This window comes from Zychaea mexicana (assembly GCF_025766255.1).
Source record: "Zychaea mexicana strain RSA 1403 chromosome Unknown BDB00scaffold_168, whole genome shotgun sequence".
Lineage (NCBI taxonomy): Eukaryota > Fungi > Mucoromycota > Mucoromycetes > Mucorales > Lichtheimiaceae > Zychaea > Zychaea mexicana.
The window spans coordinates 66,128-81,088 of NW_026516831.1; the positions used below are offsets into that span (position 1 = coordinate 66,128).

At 42.2% G+C, this 14,961-nt stretch overlaps 6 protein-coding genes across 6 annotated transcripts; 5 read left to right on the top strand and 1 right to left on the bottom strand.

Annotated features, from left to right (window-relative positions):
• The first annotated feature begins 1,153 nt into the window (after nt 1–1,153).
• BDB00DRAFT_175070 (uncharacterized protein) lies at nt 1,154–3,536 on the top strand. Its single transcript, XM_053116337.1, has 4 exons — nt 1,154–1,354; nt 1,484–1,513; nt 1,586–1,960; nt 2,271–3,536. The coding sequence occupies exons 1-4, from the start codon at nt 1,328–1,330 to the stop codon at nt 3,102–3,104; spliced, it is 1,266 nt and encodes a 421-aa protein (XP_052973054.1). The 5' UTR covers nt 1,154–1,327; the 3' UTR covers nt 3,105–3,536.
• Nucleotides 3,537–6,006: 2,470 nt separating this feature from the next.
• On the bottom strand, nt 6,007–8,140 carry BDB00DRAFT_858409 (ABC1 family-domain-containing protein). Its single transcript, XM_053125863.1, has 4 exons — nt 7,201–8,140; nt 7,013–7,127; nt 6,906–6,925; nt 6,007–6,836 (listed from the first exon to the last, which is right to left on the bottom strand). Exons 1-4 carry the CDS (start codon nt 8,105–8,107, stop codon nt 6,178–6,180), a joined length of 1,701 nt encoding a protein of 566 aa, XP_052973055.1. The 5' UTR covers nt 8,108–8,140; the 3' UTR covers nt 6,007–6,177.
• Nucleotides 8,141–8,883: 743 nt separating this feature from the next.
• Nucleotides 8,884–9,695, top strand: BDB00DRAFT_775714 (uncharacterized protein; the record flags this gene model as incomplete). The annotated part of the gene is made up of 4 exons (XM_053120232.1): nt 8,884–8,949; nt 9,074–9,253; nt 9,352–9,469; nt 9,556–9,695. Coding segments are annotated over 4 exons (504 nt in total), but the record flags the coding sequence as incomplete, so codon positions are not given.
• A 158-nt stretch (nt 9,696–9,853) lies between these two features.
• On the top strand, nt 9,854–12,042 carry BDB00DRAFT_175159 (glycoside hydrolase superfamily). The gene is made up of 8 exons (XM_053116338.1): nt 9,854–10,172; nt 10,247–10,358; nt 10,448–10,499; nt 10,606–10,727; nt 10,800–10,839; nt 10,915–11,092; nt 11,158–11,673; nt 11,766–12,042. The coding sequence occupies exons 1-8, from the start codon at nt 9,921–9,923 to the stop codon at nt 11,817–11,819; spliced, it is 1,326 nt and encodes a 441-aa protein (XP_052973057.1). The 5' UTR covers nt 9,854–9,920; the 3' UTR covers nt 11,820–12,042.
• A 112-nt stretch (nt 12,043–12,154) lies between these two features.
• On the top strand, nt 12,155–13,238 carry BDB00DRAFT_858417 (uncharacterized protein; the record flags this gene model as incomplete). The annotated part of the gene is made up of 3 exons (XM_053125864.1): nt 12,155–12,313; nt 12,336–12,773; nt 12,829–13,238. Coding segments are annotated over exons 2-3 (643 nt in total), but the record flags the coding sequence as incomplete, so codon positions are not given.
• Nucleotides 13,239–13,758: 520 nt separating this feature from the next.
• BDB00DRAFT_740896 (uncharacterized protein) lies at nt 13,759–14,104 on the top strand (the record flags this gene model as incomplete). The annotated part of the gene is made up of 2 exons (XM_053118458.1): nt 13,759–13,860; nt 13,919–14,104. Coding segments are annotated over 2 exons (288 nt in total), but the record flags the coding sequence as incomplete, so codon positions are not given.
• Nucleotides 14,105–14,961: the final 857 nt, after the last annotated feature.

Below are 14,961 nucleotides of genomic sequence, written 5' to 3' on the forward strand. Positions count from 1 at the left end.
GCCCCCAACCTTAGGAGTCAATCTGAACGAGCAACGACAGTATAGCCTTTATTGCTTATCTTACACCAGCGTACAAAAAACGACACTATGGCATATTAGTCAACTGGGACCCCATTCCTATTTTCCCCACTAGTATGTATTACTAAAAGTTACCAAACAGCCGTTAATAATATTTTCATTAAAGTTAGAGAGCTTTTACTGATTGTCTTCAATGCATAAACCTGAACACGCTATGTCAGGCTGCCTTTTTGATTTTATATTTTCCTATACATCGTCGTCGTCACGTGCTTCCTCATTGACCACCACAATGACTTAAATAATAGATTTCTGGGTGTACTTTGACATGATGCCTTTACAGATGATAAAGCCCAAACTCTTGCCAGATTGTTTCACGAAGATCAGATGTCACTACAACATTTTTAACTTATAAGAAGAGGCATAGATCGTCCCAGCAACTGTTGATGATCTTTATGCAAGCAACTGTTTCGCCACAGTGAGCCTGGAATCATTAGTAAGTCCTGGCCCTGAGACATTTACTACTAGCTATCATGGGTATATCAATAATTCGGTTGCCTACAACCTTGCACTTTTTCATGGCGGACTTGCAAACATGGTGCCATAACTGACCTGATAATGGATCCAAAGATGCTTCTTGTCAAGTCCCATATATGGTTGCCAATTAAGGAAAGACGTAAGCCCCCTCGTTTTGCTTCTTTGTGTCGGACTTCACATGTAGTAACTTCATCGCACTGATAGATATAGTGCATTGATATCTATGGCGTTTTTTGAGTTTGTCTTCTTACTAATTAATGAAAATTCATGAAAAAATAAAGAACCCATGCTTAAAGCCACAACTTTCTCTATCTTTGGTACACAAAGAGACTCACTATTGCTGAACTTGCCACCTGCACCTGACAATGGCCTTAATACTCTTTCTTTTACTAGATCTAAGAAATGATCAATATTATCATGTGCCATAAAAGGAAATCCGGCCTGTTTTGTGCTCCCTACTCACCCATCCCTTAGGGCACTCCATCTAAAGGCTAGATCCATGTATTGCTGTAGTTGCTTAGCTATTAGGAATGAAACAATCATTCAAAGTTGCACCAAATCATTGGTGCCACCTAAACGTCAGATATTACTGGCTGATCGAGCAGTGGCTTGGACGGAGCAGCAGCTGTCGACGTCATCAAAACTTTCCTTTTGAGCCAATAAACTGCCTAGTTTGTCTGCAAACTGCTTTCTTTGCTCTCGTTAAACTACGCGTTCAGGCGCTTACCCCACCTCTCTTCCTCCAACTGTCCTCTTTCTTTTCTTCCAGCAAAAAATGACTTTAAATGAGAATGAGTACTATGTAAGCCTTCGTTCTTGATCTTCCCTAGCTACCTACTAATTGTCTTGACAATGTCCCTCAATATGATGTCAAGATCGAGTGTTGTCATTTACTGATTCACACTTTTGCTCTTGGTTTGTTCTTGGATAGGTGAAGCGCGTAGCAGGCCGGAAGTTCTTTGTAAGTTAGTGGGTACACTCTTCACTCGATCCATAGTAATATTAATGAATTTGCGCGTTCCTTATCTCAAAGCGAAAGAAGTGTTGCTACCTGATTGAATGGGAAGATTACGCTCCTGAGGATAATACTTGGGAAGAGGAAGCTTGTCTTCTGGGCAATACATCTCTGGTGGTAGAGTTCGAACAGCAGCTGATGCAGGATTTTCCAGACCGCCCTAATCTCTTGTATACCCGCGATCGTGTTGTACTCCGCAACACATATGATCCAGAGCTGCCAGCATCTGAATCGCCTGCTCCCCCGCCTGGTCCTGAGCCGTTAGCTTCAAAAACCAATTCGAAGTCGACAATCGGCAAACGGTCAGCAGGTGATAGGCCAAAGAACACCTCTCCCCGCAAAACGTCTCGGAAAACAGTATCTCCGGAACTTGAGTACGAGATTCCAGAAAAGGTATGCAGTACTCTGTTTCTTAGTTATCAACTTGTTCGTGTGACATAGAAGTTTCCCTAATTGATAAAATACGCCGTACTCACATTTACACGCACTCCCCCAATGCACATGTCTATAATGCAATAAGCTCAAGCCCAGTTGGAATGTTATCAAAAGAGGCCATCCAAACGAGACGATCCGAGTCTTCCTGCAATCACTAGACTCTTCCATTCAGAACGCACAAGTAGGTCATTCTTTTCGAGGAGTGCGATGGCAATAAGGGGGGAATATTGACGCACAGGATTCCTTTCTTTTTTCTCCCGTACTATAGGAGCATACCCATAAGCTAGTTCGCAAATCTGATACCCACAGTGTATATGAGGGAGTATTTCCTCCCGTGGCTGTTGTCAATACTGTTGACGGCGATCCTTTCCCAACCGACTTTGTATATGTTGATTCCCTTGTGTTCGGCGACAATGTTTCCCCTCCAGATCCCGCTTTTCTTATCCAGTGCGACTGTGACGAGAAAGGATGCTCCGGTGTATGCCACGATAATGAAGCCAGCGTGTATACTGCAGAAGGTCGCATCAAGATCCCTCAAGGCACGCCAGTTTACGAATGCAATGAAAGATGCGGATGTAGTAAACATTGTCGAAACCGTACTGTTCAGCGGGGGCGCCAGGTGCCTCTTGAAATCTACAAGACATCGGCTAAAGGTTGGGGTGTTAAGGCAATGGAGGACATTCCTAAAGGCATGTTTGTGGAGCAGTATTTGGGCGAAGTAATCAACAACCGTCAGGGAAATTTCCGTGGCAAATTTTATGACAAGGCTGGTACAACATACCTGTTCGATATGGACTTTGGAGAAAGCGTCGAATATGTCATTGACTCGTTCTTGCTCGGAAACGCCAGTCATTTCTTCAACCATTCTTGTTCACCCAACTTGAGCGTCTACGCAGTCTACAGTGATAGCAGCGACCCGAACTTCCACCGACTGGCTTTCTTCTCAAACCGTGCAATCAAAAAGGGCGAGGAGCTGACAATTGATTACGAAGGCAGAATCAAGGCTGATGACGATGTCAGCGTGCCACAGGGCAAACCTGGAAAAGGGACCTTTAGATGTCACTGTTCCTCTCCAAAGTGTCGTAAATATATCCATGAGTAACATGGATCATGACCCTATATCGTTTCATAGTAATGACCTGTTTTCATTACTTCACCCTGTCATATCCGCTTTCATTGTATATGTTGTCTCTGTAGTTCAAACTCTTATTCCCATTCCTCTCTCCCCCTCCCCATAATCAGCTTAGCATGAGCCTTCTTTCAAATCATTCTTCCATTCATATATCAAAGTAATATCATTGTTTTCTCTTAGCTGTTGCTACTTTACTATGTGTGAAAATTACGATGCTGCATTCGTCACTATGCTACAGGAGGAGCCAACACAGTGGTCAAGTGACGGAACTTGATTGTGGACAAATCCGAAGCAGAGTATGCACACACCTATAGTTGGGAGCGCAGTGAAATGGAGATTATCATGGAATCTAGATAGATGTCAACAGCAAGGGTGAGCTACTACAAGCACCTTGTAAGATGTGTTTGATTGCGTGGAGCACTGACAGTAGATGTTATAATCTCTGGAACAAAGATTCCTCGAATGTAAGTTTGGTGACATACGGAAGGTAGTAGAGCCATTAGACGGTCGGCTGTAGTCTTCAATTAATTTCTCAATTATTGCTATACAAACCTTCGAAACGGTACATGATAAGAGCACCTAGATCCTAGTAACACCTGTCTGCAAAGTATAATGCCGTCTTTCTTTATGCCAGTTGTCATGGTGATATTCACCGTTAAAGCGTTTCAACAGGTAGTAGCTTCCCTATAGCCCTGCAGAGCAGTTGGAGTTAGGGAAACTTAAGAATTAAGTCAGTGTACCCATAGTGAGAAAAGTATAGTATTGAGCATACACAGAGGTCATAATATATGACGACATCGAGAAATATACATTCCGGTTAAGTTTGGGTAAAGCTAATGGATATAAAGCAGGAGAAAATTACGTTGCACCTGAGTGAGCAAACTATCAGGATACAGAGACGGAGTAACAAACGGCTGTGCTATAATAAGGGTCGTGAAACAGATTAATGCACTGCAAAAATACCTTAACGGGGAGTAATGATGTACATTCAAGGACTTCCAACGTAACTGTGGATAATCAGTATAATAATAGTGAAACAAAGAATAAAGCCAAATCTAAAATCAACGAAAAAGACTCTCAACACCACGCTATTCTAAACATATGCAATGGTCTCACATTAACCTCAAGCCCTTTAAGTTCTCGACCCCAAGAGATAAAGTTTTTGGAGCCTGTGTAGACAAATAAAAATGGTAGTGATTACCGATGAATTCTGTTCTCTTTACAATCACGCCCCTTTGATTAATATTCGTTGTACTAATCAATACGATGCCACTCTAATAGACAAAAAAGCGGCAACGGTCGTTGTGATGGCATATTAGAGTGTTTTGAGTATTTAGCTTACTAAATATACCTTTTAGATGTTTCAAGGAGAGAACGCTGCCGAAAGTATGTTATTACAATCATTTCCACGTCGGAATCCGTGATCATTGCGCCAGAAACAGTCCATACCGCATCATTTCGCTAAGTATACTGTAGTACAAGTATCGAAAAACGTGATGTTAACGTCCACTTCCGTGAGATCGGGCAAGAAGATGATTTTGAGGGTGAAATCAGTCGCAATTTTAAAATCCTTTGTCGTACGTCCAAGACAGTGGGTGAAGCTGTTGCTCAAACTACTTTCCCCTCAGTTTGTGGGGCACCTGTATGGCTAGCCTATGGATTGAACCACTAGGTTCCTATATCTGTATAATTCAACGCAGTTGACGATTTGGCTGGCCCTGAGATGGATGAGTATGTATATTCTCATGCAATGGAGCTATCTGTGTTAAGCGACGAAAGCTGGAACATTTGATGCTCACTGCTCCTAGAGGTACCGTCCTTTTGAAGGTTACAGCCCATCCGCAGTGCGTGACATTTCGTGTCGCTCGCTGCACCTAGAGCGAGGCCAAAGCAAACCAACAATTATATAAAAGCCACGACCTCTCAATGCCTAACAGTAGTAAGTTATAAAGATTTTTAACGGATATGAGATGTACTTTATTTGGTTGTGAAAAAACGATTGTGTGCAATTCGGCCTTGCTTTGAATGATACTATCGTCCGTGCTGGTATCAATCAGCATTGGTTTCACGTCAATTTTTTTCTAAGAAGTCATCCATAACCATTAAACTTTGGATTACTCATTTGTAATAGCCACACACACTCTACCTGTGTGTATACATGTTCAGATAACAAATCTGTAGGGTGGGTAGAGTTTTTATTGTGATGAATGAAAAATTTGGTCAGCAGTCCTCTCAACTTCTAATCAAATGGAGATTCAATACTCTGGAGATTTGCTATAGTGCATAAAAAATACTACGTGTCAAACAACTTGCGTCTATTTGCTTTACAATTCTAATCCTTAACGTGTGCGTACCACAAAATTTCGCTTTTTAAGAAAAGGGCACATGTACGCTTCAGAAGATATGTCACATCAAGCGGCAGCATTAAGTTCCCGCTTATGTATATACATGTTCGAAAGTCATGATCTCAAGCAAAAGAAAAGGAGGGATAGATATATTAGAAATTCATTGGTTTTCCAAAAAAAATAATAATTTAAAATATGATATGAGATCTACAGTCGAAATGATACAACAACAAAATAACAAATATAGAGAATATATTTTGTACATTATTGCGAGCTTTCTGAGCAGTTTGGGATATCTTAGTGCACTGGACTACCTTGTGAAGAAATCTGACTTAAAAAAACCCTTATCATAAAAGCAAAAATACATTCGACATCCGTGCGGAAAACCTGGAAATATCTACTTCAAAGATATAGGTTATTATTCTTTAAAAATACTGTATATAATCGATATCTAAGGAGCATGTCGTTTTCTATTTGAGCTCCCAATTTTGGATAATCATCTAGGGCTTAATTTACTGCGAGATTTGCCACACTAAAGTTACAACGACTCCTTGAGTTTTCAACATTGACACAATCGCTGCGACTATTTGAAAACAGCTTGCTAGCTAATGTACAACTCCTTAAATGTTATTTTGAATCAATAACCTTTGTATCAATTAATTAGTATATACTAAGATGACTCTATTAAAATTCTATATTTACAAAAAGTTGATGGATAATTTCTGACGCAAGGTAGAATGTACATTGTAAGCCCAGAGACTGTATTCTAACCGATGATACTTCCACCATGCAACAGCAAAATGCTTCACTAGTTGCCAGCTGACTCCAGCAGTAGCAGCCTTTTCGGAAATGCGCTGCTTAGTTTCAACCCACACTGCCTTGGCACAGAATTGTCCCATGATTGCATACGTGCGATACTGTTCTGGTTTAGAAGCGTTGCGTAGCAGTTCATCTACATTCCGCAGCAGATCGCCCGTCTTGAGTAAGAGCAGCATGACGCGCGGAAGTGAGGACAGAATATCTGCAATCCGTCGCAGAAAATGCATGGTAGGTTTGTTCGCGACACGGTCTACTTCGGTGGTTGTTCTTGCAGAAGATAGATTGGCAGATCGAATCGTGTGCCATTCTCGACCTGTCAACATGGATGCAAACAGGCGATGGTCGCTTCCGCCCACTAGTTCGCAGTAACGCTGGATACCCTCCTCGTCCCCCTCAATCAAAGCCGTCCATAAATGAGCATAATTTACACGAAGCTCATCGGGAAGAGTCCGATATACACCATGATCTAATAGAACGATATCAAAGTTGTGTCCGGATGGATTATCGTTGCTCGCTCTGATCATTACATTGCCTGGGTCTTTACAAAAAAAGAAGATAAGAAATTGGAACTGTAATGACAAGATAAGTGTAGTTGCTGAGTACTTACGAGGGTCACAATGAACGAATCTGAATATAAAAAAAAGTAAAATGTAGGGTGAGTAAAAGACTGAAACTATTAAAAGATATGTTTGTATAAAACACTTCATCACTTACCCATGTATAAACATCATCCGAGAGAAGATTGATATTAGCTCAGTAGAAACGGTGCTAGGATCAATCTTATGTTTTTTCATATAGTTTAAGTCGTCGATACGGACACCATGTATATCTAGTATAGAAATGTCATAAGTTCCTGACTTCCTTTCCTCAAGATACAAATAAAATCTCAATGCCATACTTACATTCCATACATATGATACGTCGTTTCGCCCATAAAACCTCAGGGATAACAAGTGCAGTACGATCTCCAGCGAACTGTTCGCTGACCTTGTGCGCATTTGCAGCCTCGACAGTAAAATCGAGCTCTTGTGGCAACGACTCCCGCATATCTTCCGCGACCCAATAAAATCCGAAATTTGGGAAAATCGATTGGATGGTATCAAAAATCCACGACACTGTATTGATATCGATGCGACAAAACTCATCAAGCTTTGGATGCTGAATCTTGACAGCTACCCATTCACCAGTACTAGCCAGTTGTGCTTTATGCACCTGCGCCAACGATGCAACGCCGATCGGTTCATAATCGAAATAGGAGAACAAGGAATCCAAGTCTTGGCCCAAATCAACTCGCACCAAGTGACGAATCTCCTCGGGTGAGCTTGCACACTCGCACCGATCTTGCAATACCGCAAGTGTGGACGTCCATTCCTCTGGAAGCACAAAAACCATCGACGACAGGTGTTGTCCCCACTTGATGTATATACCGCCGAGTGTTTGCAGGATATGAAGGACTCGTTCAGCGCTACGTTTGTGGCAAGCAGATTTGGCGCTTTCTTTGTCTACGTCCGAAGCACGCAGTAAGGTCCACTGGTAGTCAAGTGCTATCTTGGCACCGGTTACGACGGCTGTACCGGACCGTCGAAAGGTCTGGGCATAGTAATAAAGTTGATCGTTGTCAAGGTAAAGTAACATTCCGGTGCCTAGCAAACCGATCCCGGTAAAAGTGGTTGCCACAGTAACTCCATTTCGCTTGGATTGCCATTTTCCAGATTGTGTGTGAATGCCATTACAGTGTAGGGCCCGATTCGCACGGGGCCGTAATTGTTGATATAAAAGAGCATGAGGCTGTATAAGCCGTTTAAACATTCAGGAACAAACAAACAATAATGAAAAAGAAGAGCTTCCTTTTTCGAAAAAAGCGGTTTCGGCCCGATAATTTATTTGGGTTCCCGTGAGCTGGCTCACCTGCAAAAAGTTTTTTTTTCTTTAACTGCATAAAAGACACAATGAGGATATCAAAGACAGATCCAGAGGACGAATACAGCGATCAATTTGAGGATGAGGAAGAAATGGAGTATAGCGAAAATGACAAAGAGCAGTATGAGGTAAATAATTCGACCAGAAACCGCTCCTCGTTTAGATTAAAGTCAATACAATAATGTAACCATTGTGATCGCTCGTAGGAATACAGTCAGGACGACGACGACGACGACGAGGAAGGAGATTCTCAGGAAGACGATTCACAAGACGATTCTGAAGACAACCAACCACAGAAAGCAAAGCTAGAAAAATTAAAACGAAGTATGTGATGGGCAGATACTTCCCACTTTTCTCGGTTAATTTATTGGTTGTATATTGCATTATATGCAGGTCTGGCCCATGTTTCGTTTGAACGACTCGCCGATGTGAAAAGCAAAATGGAAGGAGAGGACACACAATCGAGTACCCGTAAGATATCCCGAGAGCAGATCATGCGTGACGTCAAAGGTGCTGTAAGCAAATTGGGCAAAGACCGGATACGACGTACGAAGAGAGATATGAAACGTGAAAGCAATAACAGGTAAGAAAAAAAAAGAAAGCAAAGAAATTTGGGCAAAGAGTTATTGGGAAGATCGACAGGAATTCGCTAAAAACCAATTAGCCCAATGGAGGTATCGTCAAAAAAAGCTGTCGGTCGTTTTCGCGATGTGGTACCGGCTTCTGGATCAGTAAGTGTGTATATATACTCTTTATATTTCATCTCATAATCTTTATTTTATTTGTTTCGCCCGTGTTCTCTGATGCTATCGGATAAATTGTGCCATCGTGAGCTAATTTATATGACGCTATTAGAAAACACGCGATCCGAGATTTGACAAGCTGTCTGGCCAGCTGAATCAAGATCTGTTTGAAAAATCATACTCGTTCTTGAACGACTACAAGAAATCCGAGCAAGAGATGCTTCGTACGAGTATCAAGAAGGAAAAGAATCAGGAGACACGCGCTAATATGGAATCACTACTACTGAAAATGGTAAATTGGATACGAGCCGTCCGCGTGGTTGCTTTTGTGTGAATCATGCTCTTCTCTCTCTCTCTCTCTTATGTCTAACATCTAGCTGTTTTATTAAGGTTTCCCGTGAGGCAACAGAAAAACAGACTAAGCGAAAACAGCAGTTATTGCGCGAGCGCAAGAAGGCCGAAGCCGAGCTTGTGAAACAGGGCAAGAAGCCTTACTTCTTGAAACGATGTGAGTAACATTACGGCTGTTCTTTTAAGAGCCTAAAGAAAACTGAAAGCTGACTTTATTCTTTCTGTCATTTTTCTTCTTTTTAGCTGAACAACGCAAACTGGAGCTTATGGACAAATATCAGCAATTAGGAGAGAAGAACATGGACAAGATCCTCGCAAAGAGGCGCAAGAAGAATGCGGCAAAGGATCATCGTCGTGTGCCATTCAAAAGGAGAGCGGAGTAATAGACATGGTGATACGATTAGATTACAGAAATCTAATTGACGCGCGGAGGCTAGGGGGGTTGGGTCACTTCACTTTTTTGTAATTTCATTAAAAAATCAAAAAACGTAAATTAACCCAAAATGGGCACAATCAGTATAAAAGAACGGCCGTGTTGACAGTAGCACCGTCCCAATCCTCACGACCGTTTCTTTCTCCCATCTTCCTCTTCTTCTTCTTGTTTCATCATGAAGACCCATTCCAATCGTTTGTTGCTGCTGGTACAGACTGTCCTTTTCCTTTTCATTGCTTCGGTCGCTGGTTGCAAGGACCACCACCAACATGGCCACCATCATGATACCACAACGACGCCAGCCGCCGTTGAAACCACCACTCCCGCTGCTGCTGCCGAACCCACTACCACTACTACTGCTGCTGCTTCCTCTTCTTCCTCTTCCTCTTCGTCTGATAACCGTTTGATCGCTTACATTGCGGACTGGGTAAGTTCAGAGAAGATACGCGTCGTAAATGATGCGATCACGGTTATATTAACCAACATCCGTGTGTTCTACAGGCTCTTCCCGATCAAATTGCCTGGGACAAGCTTGACCAAGTCATCTACTCGTTTGCTGTTCCTGACCAGAGCGGTAGCCTCGGTCAATTCAATGCCGATCAACTCAAGTCTAGTAAGTAGCATCAGCAAGCATACTCTCTTTGTGTCTAAAATGTGCACGTTCATTGTTAATATTTATGTGATTCTTTTCACACGTAATAGTCTCCGAAGAAGCTCACGACAATGACAAGTCAATCAGCTTGAGCATTGGCGGGTGAATATATTTATATATATACATTATTTCCGTAGTAGCCTTATTATGAAGCTTTACTTTGGTAGATAATATACTAACCAATGTCCAATTTTTTTGCACACAACAGCTGGACCGGCTCGCTTTACTTTAGCTCTCTTGTCGCTTCCGAGTCCTCCCGCACCACGTTTGCTCAGAACATCGCTGATGCTGTTGACGAATACGACTTGAATGCTATCAACCTTGACTGGGGTAAGTTTTCCCAAAGCTTTTACATCAGCCTGTTCTAATTTTATATTAACGTAACCATATTCTGATAATTAGAGTATCCTAACAGCGCCAATGGTGTTGCATGCAATGAAAAGTGAGTAACTAAGCCCTGTGTAAATTGAGTGTGTACTCGTACTAACTCGTATACGTAACCTTCTGACATTTTTAGCGATCCACAAGACACCGCCAACTACTTGAAGTTTGTTCAATTACTACGCGAGACTTTGCCCGAAGGTACCGAGATCAATGCTGCTGTAAGCACCACTCCTTTCAACGACGAGAACCAAACACCATCGACTTCTCTGGATTCCGCATGGAAGGAAGCCATGGATGCCTTCTACATTATGGTAAGCAGGGCTTGTTGTTTTCTGTCATAATGACCTCCTTTTAATAACCTTTAATTCATCTGCAGGGGTATGACATCAACGGCAACTGGAATGAGGACGCAGGTCCCAACGCCCCGTTGCACTATGACGGCCAATCGGATGGCATTGATTCTGTCAGCGTTGACTCTGCCGTCAAGGCATGGACTGAAGCTGGTATTCCTGCTGAACAACTCTACTTGGGTGTTCCTTTCTATGGCCGCGTCGGTAAGGTTGCCAGCGCCGTCACTGCCCAGTCTGGTATGTATGTTGCTCTCGACGGCGATCAGATCCAGGGCGACGAATATGATGAAAAGAGCGCTGACCCATGCCCTGGTGCCGTCTCGACTTACTCTGGCATGTACCAGTGGCGCTCGATTGAAGAAGAGGGTATTCCTACCAACTCCTCCGGCTGGAAGACCTCGTGGGATTCTGCCAGCATGACTCCTTATGCCTACAAGGGCACTGAAGTTTTGTCCTTTGATGACCCCCACTCGCTGCGCGAGAAAGTTAAGTACGCCAAAGCAAACGGCTTAGGTGGTGTGATGCTTTGGTCTTTGGAAATGGTACGTATATATGTCACCTCTATGTTATTGTATTGCAATACGCTCTGGTACATCATTTACTCAATCGTTTCTTTGTCATACATTCCCTGTAGGACGATGCTGATCATTCCTTGTTGAATGCCTTGCAGGGTATCCGCAAGGATTAGTTATATTTTTCCCTCCCTTTGACCTTTTGTACTTTTACTTTTACAATTTAACATAAAATATTCTTGTTTTGATTAGAAGTACAACATGAAAACCGAAAATCTCTCTAATTTTGGCTGATCCTACAATTGATCTGTATTTGTAAGAGTTTGTCTTTTGAAAACAGGCTATCATATTGATTGATACGAGTTGCACAGAACACGTAAATACTTGCACTTATTTAGTACTCCTGTCTTATCTAATATAGCAAAGTTTTCATATATAAGCTCTCTTCGCTAAATTGGGAAACACCATCACGCGTCCCATGAAATTTAATGTATATCAAGCGATTAGTGCTGTCCTAGGAACAATGGTTCCGCAATGAAAAGAATACTGAACCAAAATTTGCGGCGCCCAGTGTTTTTGATACGGCCGCAAACCGCAAATCCGCGCCGCAAATTATGCCTGTACGGCTAATGACTTTCCGCTCATGGAGAAAGTGGCTGAGTGTGCCTGAAAAAGCCTAACCCTTCGTTCCCATTTCCTATTATCAGCGCAAATAAGCATGTCTTTCAATATACGTCAAAAGCGTAAACAAACAACAAAAGCCTATCGATTCTCGGATAAAGGAAAGAAGCTTATCAGATTGACAAGCACGGTCAATAAGTCGACTGCAAGTGATATAACCACGCCATTCGAAATTCGAGCATCATCACTGCCAGCCAATTCTTCTCCATCTGACGGATGGTCAACTGATGATGAGGCGGACGAAGTTGACGATCAGCCAAGACGTCAGACTGCAGCTGTTAAGCGTGCAGTACGCTGGTCTAGCCTTTTTCCTGCGTTGCTCAAAGCCTATAGAGAAGGGTATAAGCAAGCACCGGTCGCAGAGGCACTCGAGCCTGCCACCCATAAGATGTGTGGTTGCGCTGCTGATAAAAAAGCACACAAGGCTGTCACCTGTATCTTTAAGTGCGGTAAGTATTGTTTTTGGGATATTTTCGCAAAATTTAACACCCTTGTCTTATCTAGGTATTCGACAGTTTGACATCGAATACTGCAAGTCGTGCCCTGACTATGCTTTGCCTTTGGTGCTAATGCGCAGTCATATGATTCCTCTGACGCCAAAGGCACCCGGCCATGCAGTGCATATCAAGTTGATGCAGACAATCCACAATTTGCATTACATTTGCCGCGTCTCCGTGCACAATATTGCAAAATGGCTACAAGCAGATTTTGAGCAAGAGGTATTACTTTTTCTAGGGCAATCTTTCATCTAGCAAGCTTTTAAATATACTTTTGTTTTTTAGGTTCCTGCCTCTCTCAAGTCTCGCTTGAACGATGTGCTGCCTATATTTGGCAGAATACTTCTAAGCTTGAAAAAGCAGTTGAGGGAAGAGTTTGGCGTAGAGAACGATGTCTGCCCAGGTTGCAGATACGTGGTACTGTAGTGATTTAATTTTTTGATTTGAAGATATACAAAAGTATGCATACATATTTTAATGGTTGTCATGGTTAATATATGGTAGGAGCACGAAAAGACTGTAGCACTAGACGGAAACTTCCAGCTACGGCGCTTTCGCCATGTAAAGGATGTCCAGGGTATAAACTTTAAAGATGAAGAAGAAGTGAACATGCTCTGGGTTGACGATGAAAAGCTCATTCCTTATAATGAATCGGTAAGATAATATTCTGAGAGTCATGTAACAGTATCTAATACAGTTATATTGATTACATGTATAAGGCCAGAGATGGCTGTGCCTCTTTTGGCGCGCTTGAAAAGCAAGGCGGATCGACCAAGGGTCTTGATCAAACCGGTGCTTTTGCGTGTACCTGTGGTCGCCACGGCTTTCCACTTGCTATAGTCGATATGCGTAGCAAAGGCGAACGGTATTTAGCTTGCTGTTCTTCATTTTTGTCATCATGTATAAAGTACTCACTCTATGTACGTTTAGTTATACCTATGTTCTTAGTGTCTTGAAAAAAGTGACATACAACGAACTGTACGGAAACAACATTCGTATTATGTACGATGTTGGTTGTAAGCTACGAACTGCTTTAAAGGTACTACTTATAACTTACCTCATGTGCACGATGTCCACATCCTAACATAAGCTTCTAGAAAACACCAGAGTTGAAGGACATCGAAGATGTTCCCATTGCAGTCGGTATCTTCCATATTACCGGACACAATGCTGCTTGCCAAATTCAATTCCATCCTCGTTTGGTAAAAGGCTTTGGCATGATCGATGGCGAGTGGCTCGAGCGAATGTGGTCATACCTCAACGGTTTTGTATCCATCACACGTACTATGTCGTCTCTCAACAGGCGACTCACCCTTACTATTGCGCTCGACTTTTTCGCAAAAGAAAAAATTGACAACATTGGTACACGAACTTTATATAATGCCTAAAGACTTAGTATAGGCCCCAACTAACATTAGTATTTTAGGTATCACAATTCAGCGTAAAGAGCAGCGTGCCAAACAATTGCTGGACGATGCTAGAAAGGCCCTCCAAGAAGCAGGGTATCTTGATAAACTAGAGATCTTGCTAGCTAAATGGGAAGAGCATATAGCACTTGCAACTCAGGAACCTACGACCGAAACAGGGCGCATCAAAAAAAAGGTCGACAACGCGTACGAAATACTTCGTACAGCTGTTTCTATCTATGACATTATAGACCAAGCATTTAAGATACAAGGAAATGGTAATGTTATACATCTCATTCGTTCAAACTATAAGCATAAACTACTTACCCGACAAACGATATATATGTATATATATTCAAGGCCATAATCGCACGCAAAACCTTTCCGACCAAAAGAAGTCTGCCTTGGCAAAGGTTCAAAAATGCTTGGATGCCTATAACATTGTGGCTAGAAACCATTCAGTTATAGGTAAAGTTAAAACAGTATAGGTTGCTATGTGCAATGCGTACACATCACAAACTAAAAATTTCGTTTTACAGGTTTAAGCCCGTTTGATAACAGCGTTTCCAGCTTACTGGCAAAAAACAGCAAATTTAGAAAGCACGCCAATTTGTTATCAACGATGGGCGATGACCTACCCTACGATGCTCTTCATGGTTACCTCAGAGCCCAAGAAGAGTTAAAAATGTTGAGGGTATGTAAAGCATGAAATGGTTTTCGGGGGAGGGGGCTCC